Source organism: Neoarthrinium moseri, assembly GCF_022829205.1.
Source record: "Neoarthrinium moseri strain CBS 164.80 chromosome Unknown scaffold6_Wmoseri_CBS_16480, whole genome shotgun sequence".
Lineage (NCBI taxonomy): Eukaryota > Fungi > Ascomycota > Sordariomycetes > Amphisphaeriales > Apiosporaceae > Neoarthrinium > Neoarthrinium moseri.
Genome location: NW_026055120.1, coordinates 210875 through 225846, shown reverse-complemented (window position 1 = coordinate 225846; position 14972 = coordinate 210875). Strand labels below are relative to the sequence as shown.

Here is a 14972-nt window from a genome sequence, read left to right as displayed (position 1 = left end):
ATATTGTGTAGTTCAAATCTCTCGGTAGCAGATGCGTCGGAGGTGTAGGGGGTTCTCCTGTAACATCGCCGCAGCTGGGGTCACCATGTTTGGAGCTTCATTGATAAGTACTATAATCTTGTATTGACAGTTCATTTCTCAATCTACTTACTCAGCTGACGCATTCAGCACTAGAATATGACTGTAAAGTATCGTATGCGCACCGCCAGAACGAGCGGTGCATGAGGCGCGCCGATCCCCCTGCTTGCAAGTACTTACCGGTTAAGGTTCTCCGTGCTACCCATTAACCTCTTCCCCACGACAGTGACATGGGTTCATATGACTAGTTCAGTTTGCCTTTCAGCCATTGAAACAGGGATGATTCTCTTGTCTGTGTGTAAATGCGCATTCTATAAATTGGTATATTACACAAACTCAGTTCGTTGACTTTCGTCGCCTTCTACGATGCTGTCTGCTAACGGGACACAGTCGCCAATTTAGAACTTGTGCACTTGTTCTTTAGTATAACCAAGTTCTTCAAGCACCCCTCTTTGCCACCTTGATCCGACCAGGGCAGTCTCCATGGCAGGTGGGCCGCATACGAAGACTTTACTTTCTTTCGAAGGAGTCCTCGACACCTTCGCCAATAGTTCTTTCGTCACATAGCCTTTGTCGTAAGGTGAGCCGTCATTGGGCTTGCTGACGACATAGTTTGCCTTGAAGCGGTCCGGAAATTGCTTCTCCCACGCCTCGAACTCCTCTTTCATCAGTACATCCGCGTCGGAGTTGACACCAAAGATCAAGTCGATCCTGGTTTTGTCCTCGGGATTTTGTAGGATGCCAGAGGCTAACTGATAGATCGGCGTTATCCCTGCGCCACCGGCAATAAGGGTCACTTGTGGGAACTGGTTGGGTTTATAGGAAAACCCGGGAATTCGTGTGACAAAGAACAGCTTGTCGCCTGGTGACAACGAGTGTAGATGTGTACTGGCTTTGCCTCCGGGATAATGCTTCACCATGAGCTCCAGCACTTCCGGATCGTCTAAGCCCTGTCAGTACAACGAGAACTCACGACCCAGATAGTAAGGCCACCCGTACCTGGAGAATTTATTGGAGTGTAAGGTCTTAATACGGGTGTCCATTGACCCTTTGGCCACGAAAGTGTCAAGACCGCGGCTGTCGGTAATTAGACTCAGAAGACTATCAATTAGACTGATCAAACTCACACGTGATGGGGAATCCTGAAACGGTATTCTCCGGGAGTTGAAAGCGTAGACGCTTTGTATTGTGGTTGACGGTCTCGCTACTGGCTACTGGCAAGGACGTCATGGCCATTCCAGCAAAGAGTTTCTTGGGTGCACCTGAGTCGGCGTGGGCAGTATCCATCATTGTACGCGCATAAAGAGCAACACCCAGCCCGGCAACTGCTATTGTGCCGACAATGGTGGAGCTGCGCGTCTGGCGCAGAGGTTGAAGTGCTGATGCCACCCTCGACATGGTTTGAACCTGTAAGTACTAAGACCCTAGAGAGTTGCGGGATGAGCTCTGGAGTTGAAGACTATATAGAGTTGCAATTATGATTTGGGTCGCTCGAAGGCATTAACTAGTGCCAAAAATTTTTGGGCAAGATGGCTCATTTATGGCAATATGTGTGTTTTGTTTCGAGTATCGTAAGCCGGACATTCGGTACCGTACGAAACCGGACAAAACTGGGCACGGGAATGTCCGAACGCCGTGGCGCGCCTTATGGCTGCCGGGCTTAGTGGATAGCTGTGGGACTTGAGACCATCCTTCCAGGCAATTCCGTGCGCACCACGAAGACCTATGATTTAACTCTGGAATGCCCAGGTCGAGGGTCCAGCATCTCTAAGGTCGGTATTGATCAATCGGAATCTCTGCGTTCAAGAACAAATGACAGCTGCCATCCGCACTCTGCTTGGCAGACCCCCGCGATCAAGCCCGAGTGTGGACAGACCCCCGCGAAATACACCGACCGCACTCCTGTCAAACCATTGTCTAGATCTTTCACGAACAGAAAAGTAGTACACATTGGCATTTGATCGGTACAATCTGTTTCCGTCTGCCGACCGCCCGTCTGATGTGGCTCGGTCCCGAATCCTTCAGGACGGGCTGATGTGGGCCCACCCGAACCCTGCGTAATGTTGATCTGCCTGGCCAGAGGCGATCTTCGAAAATAGGTGCTCGACGCGGCGAAGATGCCATGCAATTCAGGTGCGCAAGTTATCACTTCGATTTCTGAGCCACTATCCAATTCTACGTGTTGCAGGAAGCATCATATCGAAAATTCTAACCCGCACCTCTGCGGAACGATGGAAGCCTGGAACGCTAGCCAGTATTACCGCACGATCGCACCGCAAAACTTCAGAACAAACACCAACACCACACAAGTAAGGCGATGCTTCTCATGTCTCTATTTTATAGCTTCACTCTACTCTGTGCATTGATAAGGCCTAATGCCAGGGTCCAAGCGGGCGGATCTGGTCTTAGTGCTGCGATGTGCAGGCCTCTATACGCTCGAATGACAATGGCTCTGCTGTCGCATTCCACCCTGTTGTCCCACAATAGACCTATCGCGATTCGCCAATGAGGAAATGTGAATAGTATATCATGACTAGGCAATGGCCAAAGTACATTTGTTTATCCTGAGTTAGGCATGCGTCAAGTCTAGGCACACTTGACATGCCCATGCACGTTGTACACACGTCCCAGTCAAAACATCATCGTTGTAAATAGGTAATTAGGTAGGGAGTTGGCCTTTAAATACGTTATGTACCGAGGTATAAACTGGATATCTCTTAGGGCTGTCCAGAGCCCAAGGTTCCTGCTCTACTTGAACAATCTTAGAATCTCATCGTTTCCTCTTTTCTTTGCAAGCTCCAAAGGCGTTACCCCGCTGGGATTTCTTATATCCTGCGCGGCACCGTTTTCAAGAAGAAACTTGACACATTCAACGCGATCATAGTACACTGCGGCATGGAGCGGAGTGCCCCAACGCTCATCGGTTACCCAATGTGACGGCCTGCCATTCTCCGGAGGAATCTCGTTGATGTCTGCTCCCTTGTCCAGCAACAGCCGCACTAGCTCAACATCACCTGTGATTGAAGCTTCTCGGAGGGCGCTTGTTCCCTTCACTGTTGCGCCATGTTCGATCAGGAACTTGGCTACTTGGAGATCCGGGATCTCGCAAGCGATTTCCAGCGGATTTGAATAAGTCTGGCGCCCTTCATTCGGGTCTGCGCCCTTGGCAATAAGATGCGCGATCATCGGGATGTGGCACTGATTCATAGAGACGACGTGTCTGTTTCCTGGTCAGAAGTGGTCGTAGGGGACTTTGCTTTCACTTACACTAGAGCATTTCCGACATGCTCATATTCCGTATGCACGTCCCATCCGTTTGCGATTGCCACGTCGACTGCCTTGGTGTTCCAGCTGTTGGACTCGTCGCCGCCGTCGACGACATCTTGTATGGACTCGTAGGTCCACCGCGCGCCTCGTCTCATGAGCTCATCCTCTATGTCGTAGCGGCCCAACCTGAGCGCAGTATTCAGAGCCTCGTATGCATAGTTGTATTTCGAGATGGGCTCCTCGGCAGAATCCAAAAGTGCTCTCAGCCCGTTGATGTCGTCAGCCTTGACGGCGTCAATGAGCTGTTGCACGAACTTCTGTTTCTTATCGTTGTCCATTGGATAAGCACCGCTGTGGGGATCTTGGCGGTTGGAGGCGTGGTGGATGCACAGATTTGATTGAAAGTGATAGCAGTGGAAGCCAAAATAAATTCGTTCAAGAGATGGACAAGCGGTGTTAAGTAGGTTCCTGTGCCACCGACCTATATGTATTGTCCCTTTGGTGGCTGTTCCTGCGTAGCGGGGAATTACGCCAAAGGCCACCTGGGCGCGACTGAGATTGGTGCAGATCCGCACCAGACGGGCTTGGGGCCGCACAAGCGTTTTTCGCGAGAGAGCCATGAGGGGCCACTATAACGCCTGAAGCGAGGGCAAGCGTTGGCTAAACATAGACGCAAGGCGCTAGAGTTGACACATAAGCACCCCCACCATGGAGGCTTGTCGCCTTGTGTGGGATCAATGCGGGCTTAGCTGACATAATATGAAGTAGGCGCATGCGTTTCCTTACTACGCACAGAAGTCAACCATGCGTATAGTCAAAGTGTGGGGAAGCACTCAATATGGATGCCCGCGTCTATTGATGGTAAAACTAGTAAGGGAACATCCTCACAACTGTATACACCGAGGATTGTAGGTTTCCTTGAGAGTCGATTGCACTCAAGTAGTATAGTGGGGTAGAATATAAGAACGAAGAGATGTCAGGAGACATTGCATTTTTTTCATCTCCAGTAGCATCACAACTCCAATCATCACATCTTCATTCACTGAGGAACAGGTATCAACTGCGCACCGCTTTTGAGAACTTAGCCCCAGACCCAGACCTCCAACAGGACTTAATCCAGAAAGCCGTTGCTTTAGATCAAAGACGCCGCCATGAAGCTCTCGGCAGTTCTCGCGCACGCAGTGCTCCTCTTTTCCTCTCTCGGGGCTGCCGCTCCTATCGACGGATACGATGATGCCCTCGACGTTCGCGCCGTGGGAGACTCACCGGACCTCCCATCCGGGCTTGTCGCCAGGGCCAAGAAGACGGAGCCCATGCCGAGTCTCGACACATTCAAAGCGCAGTTCAAAGACATCGGCCCCGATACCTGCCTGTTCTACTCGGGCGTCTTCATCGGAGGCCCTTCCGAAAAAAATGTTATGGAACTTCGTGACAGCCGGTCGTATCTTCACGGATATAGAATCCTGAAGGAGACGTGGAAGGATGAGTCCTACACGAAGCTCGCCGGCAAGGTGAAGCCTAGTGCCAAGGCCTTCTTTGCGCAGGCCTCGATGGCGCTCGCTCAAGAATGCGAGGGCGTCGTGTATGTGCTTCTGGGTGATGGATCCGGCCAGAACTGGCCAAGCGGTACCATCTGGGCCAACCAGGAATGGCCCAACCTCCGCCGCGGTGCTGGAGTTACCAAGGTTATTCGCCTGAACGAGAAGAACGACAACCAGGAGACTATCTGGGAGATGACCGTACCGCACCCTGTCACCCCACCGACGCCGCCCACTCCTCCCGCTCCTCCTGCCCCTCCCAAGAACTAGAGGCAGAAGGGTCAGATGTCGAAGCTTTGACTTATAAAAAAGTCAATGCCATGCATTGGGACTTTTGAACATGGGATAGCGCCCAGAAGTCCCACGACCTCTCAATCTGGGATCATGAAGGGACAGTTGGAATTTGCGAGACAGTCATTTAGGTTTGGTATCGGTCTACAGGGTGTAGGTACTGGAGGCGTTTGCATTGGACAGAGGGCTTTGGCGGGATATTTGTTTATTATTTGTGGTACCGTTGTGGTAGCATTATAAATTATCTATGGGTCAATTACTCTTCAAAATGCTGGCTCGGACCAGATTGGTGTGCATGTAATACACTCTTCCGTTTCCAAGAGTGTTTATGGATATAACCTAGTACTATCTGGCCGGGGCATATTGGTTGAGGAAACAGTAGTGTGCTCCTCCGTCAAGCAGTCGCGTCTAAAATCAAACTCTGCGAAATACATTGTCATTGCTGTCGTTTATCTCCAAATTACTTTGTTTTATTGCATTTCATTATTCTCCGTGCTTAGAAGGAATGCTGAATTTCACGCATCGTTACCTGAGTTTTACCGCAGACTTACAAGTTAATCATATATTCCAAAAACAAATCATTGACCCCAAGATATAAACTCAATATGGTGTAATTTACGGCAGAAGAGGATGTGTCGACTGTTGTTCAATTCGAACGCCAACCTCTACGCACCCATGTCCCCCTTCTGCTCTCGTAGAACTGTCCATTAGCTTCTAGATAAGCAGCGCAGGGGATGGCTTGTCTATCAGCTGCCATCTACCTGACCCCTGCTCCAGCAATAATCAGGCCATTCTAATCCAACAGCACTACTTCGTAACTCCCCCTGGTTCCCTAGTCTCGGCGGACATCTCATTCAGCTGACCATCGATAGATATCTCCTGGGGTCGCTCCTGGTGGGGAAGTTCATGCATAGGTTGGATAGCGTTTTCGGGAGCAATTTGGTTGTTTCCATAGTAGCCCTGGCTCTGACGCCAGTCACCCTCGGGCTTGCCGTATGGTTGGGCGACCGCCGGTACCCACTGCCCATCGGCCCAGTAGCCTCCCTCCCAGTATCCAGATGTATACTGCGGCGCAGGAGAACTGTTGATCGACAGATGTGGATTTGGACTCATTCCATGCGCGGGACTTGTGGCATCGTAGTGCGCAGCCTGGACGGCAGCTGTTTCGGCATCCCTGTTCTTTCGAGAATTACGGATGTGGAAGAACATATAAACGGCTATCGCCGCTACGACAAGAGGAAGTCCAAGTCCAACCCCCACCCCGACCCCAATCTTTCCCCCTTGGGATAAACCACCACTGTTCGAAGGCTCAGCCTCAGTTGTCGGCGAGGTGGAGTTGGCTGTGTCTGTAGTGTTCTGTTTGAGGAGAGTGAAGCTCGGCTCCCAAGTGTTGTTGCCGGACTGATACAGCTGTGTCAAGCTCCCATTAACCTTCATGTACAACCAGACTCTATCACGTCCAGCATCAAAATCGAGTCCGATATCGCCATTACGATCATCAGGCTTTGGCCATGTCGATATGTCCTGTGTCGAGCCCTGGGTCCATGTACCGTTCCAAGTCTTTTGATAATGGTGCAAAAATCCATCAGAGCCGATGTAAAAGACATGTGGATTGGTTGCGGAGTCCAGGGACATGGCTATATCAGCACGCTTCGCTTCAAGTCCTTCTATCGTAGCATTCGTTTTTGAGGGAGTCACGCCGTACCGATCTTCGCGGAGGTTCGTGTCATTACTAGGTTTGAACCATGAGGCTCCCTCATCGGCGTCGATTGATTGTGCCATCAATGTGTCAGGGACTGTTTCTATAATACGATCAGTGTTTAGCCTGATGTTGCATGTCAAAGTGTTTCATACCAAGTCTCCACCGCGTACCGGGTGTCTGCGTACATAGTTCTATATTGTCGTCTCGAAGGAAAGCAGCGCTGATCACTATTGGTTTATTAGGGTCGATGAAACCTCCCGTGACAGCCCAGCCCAAGTACGGCGTTTGCGATACTTGGCCAGTGAATGACCATCCTCGGTCTCCAGGCCGAAAGCTTAGCTCCGCGGTATAGCTGTCTTCGTCCTTGTAGAATAGCCTGTAACCATCGGTCGACCCCATTAGGAAGACTTTCAAACCGGTCCCATTGAGGATTGATGGAGCGATATCCAAGGAGATCTTCCAAGCATTGTCGGGAGTGGGGACGAAATGGCCAGTAGAGTCGCAATCGTACAGGGCTTCCACGATCTGTCCCCCTTCCTCCTGATAGAACACCGCTGCCTTGAAACTGATTAGCGACACACTAGCAGGCCTTCACGAATACTGTTTTGTCTTACTTGAACCCCATTATCATTCTTGTAACCCGTGCCCGTGATCTTAGTGCCTTTCAAAGGTGGAAACGGTAAAGACAGGGCGGCCGAGTCATCAAAAGGAAATATTGGGGTGCCGACGCTGTTACAGAGGCTGTAGTATATCTTGTTGGTTTCGTTGTCGTACATTATGACTTGCTGAGCTTGCCCTGAGGCTGTGTTCCAAGTGGCTATCGTGCCACAAGACACCAGGCCCATGAATAGCCATAGCGACCACGTGTATCTCGCAATTATACTTCTCCCAAGCATTTTTGGTCTGGGGTTCCTCTCCTTTGTTGAAGTCTGGTTTTGATCTCCAAAAGAGGAACACAGAGAGGTGCCCCAGATAGTGCGAAGGGAACACTGGTAGGATCAGCTAGGAGAAAATCTTCGTGGAATAATCCAGCGCGGGGCTTGAGAAAGAGCTCGGAACCTACCTCAGCTGGGCACGGTAGGGCACGGTACCGGAAAAGCTTCAACACAGAGTGGAAATCACATCTATCCTGGTCGACGGCACCGTGCATAGTCTTCATTTGTATGCATGGCATATGCAGTTGGTTGCCAAAGTGGGACCAAAGGCAGGGGGCATAGACACCACCCGGCCCTCTCATTCGTCGCGTCATTTCCTCCGTGACGATGAAGACCCATGACCTGTCACAACAACACAGCGACTGCCTGGGTTCGCGAAAAGTGTGCAATGCGCAGTGACTGTGTAGCGTTACATCAAGCGGGAAGGCCATCCCCTGATTCGCCTTATACGACTCAGCTCTCCGCCCATGCCATCGTGTCAGCCTCCCCAAGGCATGCACCTGGTCGACGAAGGATCAACTCCGTGTCTTGAGCACACCTTGGTCGCTGCATATTCTCGGACTACTCTACTGGGACGTTGTTGCCGATCGATTGACGTGTCGGTGGAGGAAGATTGTTGGAACCGATCGGGCTAGACTCGGGGACCAGCAGCTCGGGCCGGCGCGGGGACCACCGTGCTCGGGCCCGATAGCGACACTGGCCAAGGAAGAATACAGCATCTCCTTGGCATGGTTTCCGAGCACTGGGGGTTTCTTCGATTTAGCCCTTGCGAGATTGTCTTCAAGAGGTAGCGACCTACAGTTGAAGTCCACTTAAAACAACATCATGCCACCCATACTAGCCAGACATTACTAAGCTTCTATTCTCATAAACCTCAGAGGCAAAATTTGCCTGGAGCTAGTCCATAATCCATGAGTGAAACCGCTGTCACAGTCCAAGCACGCCGAAATGTGAAGGATTCGCACAGTATTCAGCTGTGCGGACACTAACAGTAAGAGTACTAGGGACCAACCGCCCAATCCTGCCTGTACCAAAGGCATCGTGACAGTCTCCCTCGCGGAATGGTAAGCCATCTTCACTTACGAAGATTTTCACACCACTTGATGTAACCTACAGCCTCGCTCGTTACTTCTCGCTCCTCGGCGGCCTGAAATATCAATAAAGAATTGGGCGATATCCAGCACGACATGCTTGAACCTCTATAGTCGCCCGACGACTACGGTGGTCAACATTTGCCCTCCCACATCCACTCCCTGCCTCGTCTCGTAGCAGCAGACTCTTGGCCCAGACCCAAAGGTGATCTTGCGGAGCAGGTGTGCATGGAAACTGCCAGACGTGATTAAGGCCATGCACGCGCCTCCCCGGTCCCGAAACCCACGCTGTCCCGCTGCGCGGCGCAGGCGAAATTGCCAGCTTCCAACATTAGCGCTTCCGCTCTGGGACAGACGGGGGGCCCGTGAGCAGAGGTCCGTCGATCACGTTGGGATACCTGGTGAGCAGGCGGCTGTGGGGGAGGATGAAGTATCTTATTACAACACACCGTACATTTACACATTTCGAATTGCCACGCCCGCTGGCAGCTATTAGAAGGATATCCTTCTGCCCCTACTGGGATGGGGCCACATACTTGCGCGCTGTGGTGGCATCATCTTCTGTTGGCAGATCCGCTGTGATCTGTGGACTTGCGCTTGGCAGTGCCAAGAATTGATGCAGATCGTTGGTTCTGTTCCAGGGTGGTTATTACTCTCACTTCAAAGGGGCCCGTAAGCGAAATTCGTAGCATGCACATGGATCAGAAACTTGGGCTTCCCAGCTTTTGCTGTCTTCTTGCTCAAGCATCCAGATCAGACTGAAAAGTAGGAATCACTAGGTATTATCAAAGCATGATCGATTCTCCCATGCAAGCACGTAAATGCCATAATCGTAGAGAGGCAATCCTGTCTCTACTTGACCAAGTGAGAGGCTGTAGTAACAGTCATTTCCGGGCCAGGTCTCTACCTGGTATGAACTTTCCTTACGCCTCCCCTGAAATCATAAGTCATTGTCTGTATCGATGAATCCACCGGTGTCATCCTCCGATCGTCAATAAAATGTCAGCAAAGACTCCGTTCACAGCAATCCTAAAAAGCCCTCGCGTATAGCAACTGTCAAATAATACCATGCCGCATGCAGAAAGAGACACCATAACAACACTACGCCTCCTTGATTTCCGTCAACACAGCACTTCATACCTCTCAGGATAGGTTTGGCGCAGTGGCAATCATGCCGGCCAAGACAGCAGCTCCACCCATCACTGTTCCCAGCGCGCAGGCAGCCACTTGGGCAAAACGACGACGCTTCACTGGCCTATCATTGAGCTTGAGGGTGGTAAAGGTGGCATCAGTGGCCGAATTTCCTGTTCGAAGTGTCATGTCTGCTGACGTATCTGTCTGGCTTTCAGGCTCGTGATCATGATCGGAGCGGTTGTTTGTATCGGCCAAATCACTGGTAGTGGCTTTGGATGGAGAGTCCTTGCGACCAAGGGGAGCTTGCAAGCTACTGCCGGGCTCTCGGCATTCAGCTTCCTCCCCAGCAAAAACTTCATCAAAGGATCTCTTCGGACGACGACCATCAACCAACTTGGCACATGGTGACACATCCGTGATAGGAGGAGCCTGTGCAATTGTGTCGGGTGCTGGTGAGGGTTCTTGTGACTCATGTGCCAGTAAAGCTTGGATTGGAAGACCTCTGGTGCTTGGAGAGTGTCTGAAATCGGGATTCTTCTTGCTTTCAATAAATGTAGCAGCACTTGTCATGTCAAGCTCAGGACTCTGCAGGCGTGTTCTATCTTCAACTGCCGACACAATGAAATTTTGAGGCTCTTGCAGGAAGGCTTCTCCAGGCTGGGTCCATGCCGACTTCACAAGTAAAGGCGATCTGGTGTCATGGACAGAGGTGGAGCCCTTTTCAACACCGTCTTCCATTCTAGAGCTGTGCTCTGGCCACAGAAGGCCCGGATGAGTATTCGACTTCTCAGGAATAGGTGCTTTTTGAGTATTGTGAGATCTGCCGTCCTTGTACAGGCTGTCGACACCACCAGCTGAGGCGGCGGGTTGTCGAATCAATGGGTTGTTCAAAACTGTTGCGCGGTTCTGGTCCCTAGCCGCAAAGAATTCGTACTTCCCAGTCCTCTCACCCATGGCTTGAGCAGCTGAAGTAGAAGTTGTCGCCTTGGGTGCAATAGGGCGGCTCTTGGCCATAGCAGCGTCTGAGGGGCTGGGAAGTCTGACCCCATAGGCGGCGGGTAAGACCGAGGCGACAGAATACATATCCGGGAGCTTTGGTGGAAAGGGAAGGAACGAGTTATCCTCCTCGACCAAGCCAGACGAGGAAGCCGCATTGGCCTTCGGCGATGAGAACAAAGATGGGGTAACTCTGCTTGCTGTGTCGACAGGAGGGGATGATGCAGGCAAGTCGACAATAGGCGATGTATCCTTCTCGAAGATGGTAGCATCAAGGTCTTCTTCATCACTCAGTGAGGTCAAATCCTCCTCGAAATAGGGAACATTGTTCATGTCTGGGTATTTGCTTGAAAGTTAGTTCGCGCTCTTTCCATGAAAAGTGTATTGAGAGACGGGGTTACTGACCGTCTTCCTCTGGTTCGTCAAAATCGTCCATGTCAGCAACTTCGGTCTGTGCAGCTTCATTATCTCCATACTCTGAGAGACTTGCGTCGGAGTAGTCACTTGGAACGGAAGTCTCGCGCTCAACGCCACTGTCGAAACCGTGAGATCCCAGCTGGGGAGTGGGCTCACAGTTGCCTTGAAGCTCAATATCGACATCTATCTCGTCCTCAATATCCTGAAGTCCGTCACTATCGTAAGCAAGAGAGTAGGTACCAGGGCGGTCCGATTGAGCCGGGGAGGAGGGATAGTCATCGCTGGTTCCAAGGTCTGACTCGCTTCCGTCTTCAGAAGGACTGTATCCTCGTATGTCGTAGTTCATACTCTCGGCATCCGAGCTGTCGTATGGCGCCTCAGAGGTAAGATCGATGACGTTGGCATTCGCATTGAGTCTACCAACGGTCACGCTCGATGCCAAGTGGACAGAGAGGCGTGAAGCGGGAGGTGGAGGAGTCTCTCGCGTGAGGTCAATGGCCGGGCGAGCTTCTTCACGATCCATCTGGGCTGGCCGTGACTGGTTCAACTCCGAAAAGGGGTCATTTGTGATCAAGAGATCCTCGCTCTCGTCCTCGTCCTCGTCCTCGTCATCATCCGGAACCACAAACCGATTGGTGGATGCAGCTCGACTTGGCCCAACATGGGTAGAAGTCGGCGTTCTAGTTTTGTGTGTCAGCGCTGTGTGTGTGAGTGAATTATGAAGCATAAAGGTTGGGGTACATACGGCTCATTCCAGCTCATGCTCAAGGCGAGCACACACGGGGGAAAAGTCTCATGTGACCGGTAGATATCTATACCGAACCGAAGATTGTCACCGTCTCTGAGCTGGACCTGGTCCCGCACAGGGAGTCGGTCCTCCCTGTCATCGTATCTAGCGCGGCGGAACGTGCCGTGGAGGGAGCCAGTGTCCTTGATGTGGAGTGTCTGGTGACCATGTGTTAGTTAGCTTGGGCCACAGGTGGTACAGTGGGGGAGTGGAGGGGAATCTACTTGCCTTTTCGTCGAAATCGGCGATCAGCTCAGCATGGTTTCTCGACATGACTGGACTCTCAAACCAGGCGTTATCCCCTGCAGCAATGAATCCCTTGGTTGCTACCTTGGATGCGCGGCCGACGCGCACGACTGGGTTCTGCTCGGTTAGAGTGAACTTGCGGTTGGGTTCGACGAAGGTTGGTCCAGGGTGACAGGCAGTCAAAGTGACGGTGACTGTGATGGAGAGGTCAGCAAAAGGTCAGTGTCAGTAGCGGGGAGTCAGATTGGATGGTTGCCCGTTTGTCATGTTCTATGAGCTCGGGGCAGCGACAGCATCCTCAGCTGTTGCGGGCTGCAAAAGCCAGACGGCACATAGCCACGCGCCACGTCTGATCGGAAGAAGAGAAATCATGGACTAACCGTCACGCCCGGTTCCTGTGTAGCCAGGCGAGGAAGACATGTTGCCAAGTACCAAATCCGAGCAGCAAGGTAAATAAGAAGAGTCGTCCTTGTGTGATAAGGCCGGTACGGGTTGTCTCGTTGGAGCCCGGCCGACGCGATGTATCTTATGGAGAAGTCAGCCCGAGGTCGGTATCCCGACGAGGCTCGAGGCTTTCCAGGCCTGGCAAGAGTGAGACGGACGTCGACAGTCCCGTGCGAGCCGGGTCGGAAGCAGGCGGTTCAGTACGGACGGGTGGGGTGTCTGGAGTTCTGGGTCGTCAAGTCAGGCGCAGGAGCCGGCGAGAGCTGCATGCGGGCGAGACGCATCCAGATGGACGAGAGTTTGGAGTTTGGCGGACAACCAAGACCAGAGCGTAGAAGTGATCCAAGTGAGGGCGAAGTTGAGCCAGCGGGAAAGGAGGAGGAGGGGAAGGATGGTGTGTATGACTTGAGTTGAAGTCGAGGTGAGCCTGGGGGAGTTGCGGCTTCCCGGCCAATAGCCGCCTGAGCTTGGGAGCCGGGGGTGGGGCAATGGGCGTCAGAAGGAGCCCTGGAGCAGGCAGAACAGGCTGATAAGCTGCCCAGGTGCCTGTCGCACTCGAGTCGGCGGGGAGTCTCTTGTCCTTCGGCGGGAGCGTTCGTTTGCCGTCGACGGCCCTCAGCCTGGGGCCTCAGCATATGGCGGATGTCCTCTGTTTGTCACGTACAGCTGCACCGTGTCTCGTCCGTACAAGGCCGGTGGTTCATGAAACCATACCTCGACTCCAGATAGCTCTTATCCTGAGGCCGGACCTGCTGTTAGCGATAAGGTTGAAGGGGTGGTGGATATGGTGGGGTTACGGCCTGATAGCCTAGTTGTACCCCGCGATAACGTGAAGTGCCAGGGAAAGGGAAAAGGCAAGTTGCAAGTGCGCTTCCTTGTCGTGCTGTACACTCCCCTTTTTCTCCCCTGCTTGGCCCTTTTCAAGGAGAAGAAAGACTCTGGTCTATTCTGATCGCTTTACTGCCCTCAGGACACTCATGCCGTCTTTCTGTTGTTCCTTCAAGACGGCCAGGAGAATAGCCAGCCTGGCAGTCGTACCCTGGTCAGACCAGGCAAACGGGTACGCGCCCCATTTCCTGCGGTAGCTACATAGTAACCTTGAGGACGCCCCAGTGAAAAGGGCCCACTCACGGGCTGGTCTGGTGACAGAGGCAATACTTGGCCCCCGACAACTCTTATCCCCCAAGAAAGTGACAATAAATGCTTCGAAGCATATGTCTTTCCGGAAAGTGGTGGCCTTGATTGGAACGAAATACCAGACACTAACAAGCCGGGCAACCGAGTGAGTTGACAAACGTGGCCTCACACCGCTTTCTGCGGTTGTGCATTTGGGGTCTAGATTTTGGTTTGTGTTGCTCTATACCAATGATACAAACGGCAGGGCTCTCACATCGACTACCGCAAACCGGTATATATGGAGACACATATGTGCCTTAACTAGGAGTAGACCAGTTGCCTGTGTGCCCTCGGCGCATAGGAGGCCTTGGTCCGAGGGTGTTGGCCGCTGTCTGAGACACTGCATCAAGCCCGGCGAGGTATTTACGCCGACTTGATTGACATGGAGCCTAGGTGAGAGATTCTGTGCCAGAATACACCACGATCTCCCATACTTTTCACACCTAACGTTGCCATTCAGCCAAAGCACATGATCTCCAGCGCACGATAACAGCGCCAGCCTCGGGTAGAGTTGATGCTGCTTCTGGTTAGCAACCACTTAACGCGACATGATACCCTTGTTTCGCGACACCCTTACACAGTACACTTACAGCGGGAGTAGCGCATGATTGTGGGCCGTGGGACACCTTAGCCAGCCCCGCCGAACCGCCCTCGGTTTAGGCAGGGCCCCATCGGGCAGGAGACGCTTGGCCAAAGTTGCAGGGTTGGAATTCGGACACTGACCAAGTCAGTCGACGAGACCAAGCCTTTGAGACAGCATCCTTCGATGACAATGTGAAGCCATCATATACAGATAGAAGGTTTGCCGCCCACTGGGTATCTCCGAAAACCGACTTGGACGGCTGGTCCTACCACGAGGGTCTGTCTAGT

The 14972-nt window shown here is 52.2% G+C and overlaps 6 protein-coding genes across 6 annotated transcripts; 2 read left to right on the top strand and 4 right to left on the bottom strand.

The window, feature by feature from the left end:
• Nucleotides 1–476: 476 nt before the first annotated feature.
• JN550_002635 (uncharacterized protein) lies at nt 477–1476 on the bottom strand (the record flags this gene model as incomplete). The annotated part of the gene is made up of 3 exons (XM_049313952.1): nt 477–1021; nt 1078–1155; nt 1206–1476. The coding sequence occupies 3 exons, from the start codon at nt 1474–1476 to the stop codon at nt 477–479; spliced, it is 894 nt and encodes a 297-aa protein (XP_049175160.1).
• Nucleotides 1477–2826: 1350 nt separating this feature from the next.
• Nucleotides 2827–3683, bottom strand: JN550_002634 (uncharacterized protein; the record flags this gene model as incomplete). The annotated part of the gene is made up of 2 exons (XM_049313951.1): nt 2827–3298; nt 3346–3683. 2 exons carry the CDS (start codon nt 3681–3683, stop codon nt 2827–2829), a joined length of 810 nt encoding a protein of 269 aa, XP_049175159.1.
• Nucleotides 3684–4496: 813 nt separating this feature from the next.
• JN550_002633 (uncharacterized protein) lies at nt 4497–5153 on the top strand (the record flags this gene model as incomplete). Its single annotated transcript, XM_049313950.1, has 1 exon — nt 4497–5153. One exon carries the CDS (start codon nt 4497–4499, stop codon nt 5151–5153), a length of 657 nt encoding a protein of 218 aa, XP_049175158.1.
• An 828-nt stretch (nt 5154–5981) lies between these two features.
• Nucleotides 5982–7652, bottom strand: JN550_002632 (uncharacterized protein; the record flags this gene model as incomplete). The annotated part of the gene is made up of 3 exons (XM_049313949.1): nt 5982–6976; nt 7029–7434; nt 7491–7652. 3 exons carry the CDS (start codon nt 7650–7652, stop codon nt 5982–5984), a joined length of 1563 nt encoding a protein of 520 aa, XP_049175157.1.
• A 2393-nt stretch (nt 7653–10045) lies between these two features.
• Nucleotides 10046–12902, bottom strand: JN550_002631 (uncharacterized protein; the record flags this gene model as incomplete). The annotated part of the gene is made up of 5 exons (XM_049313948.1): nt 10046–11367; nt 11438–12129; nt 12195–12394; nt 12513–12676; nt 12863–12902. 5 exons carry the CDS (start codon nt 12900–12902, stop codon nt 10046–10048), a joined length of 2418 nt encoding a protein of 805 aa, XP_049175156.1.
• A 99-nt stretch (nt 12903–13001) lies between these two features.
• JN550_002630 (uncharacterized protein) lies at nt 13002–13632 on the top strand (the record flags this gene model as incomplete). The annotated part of the gene is made up of 2 exons (XM_049313947.1): nt 13002–13320; nt 13469–13632. The coding sequence occupies 2 exons, from the start codon at nt 13002–13004 to the stop codon at nt 13630–13632; spliced, it is 483 nt and encodes a 160-aa protein (XP_049175155.1).
• Between the last annotated feature and the right edge of the window lie 1340 nt (nt 13633–14972).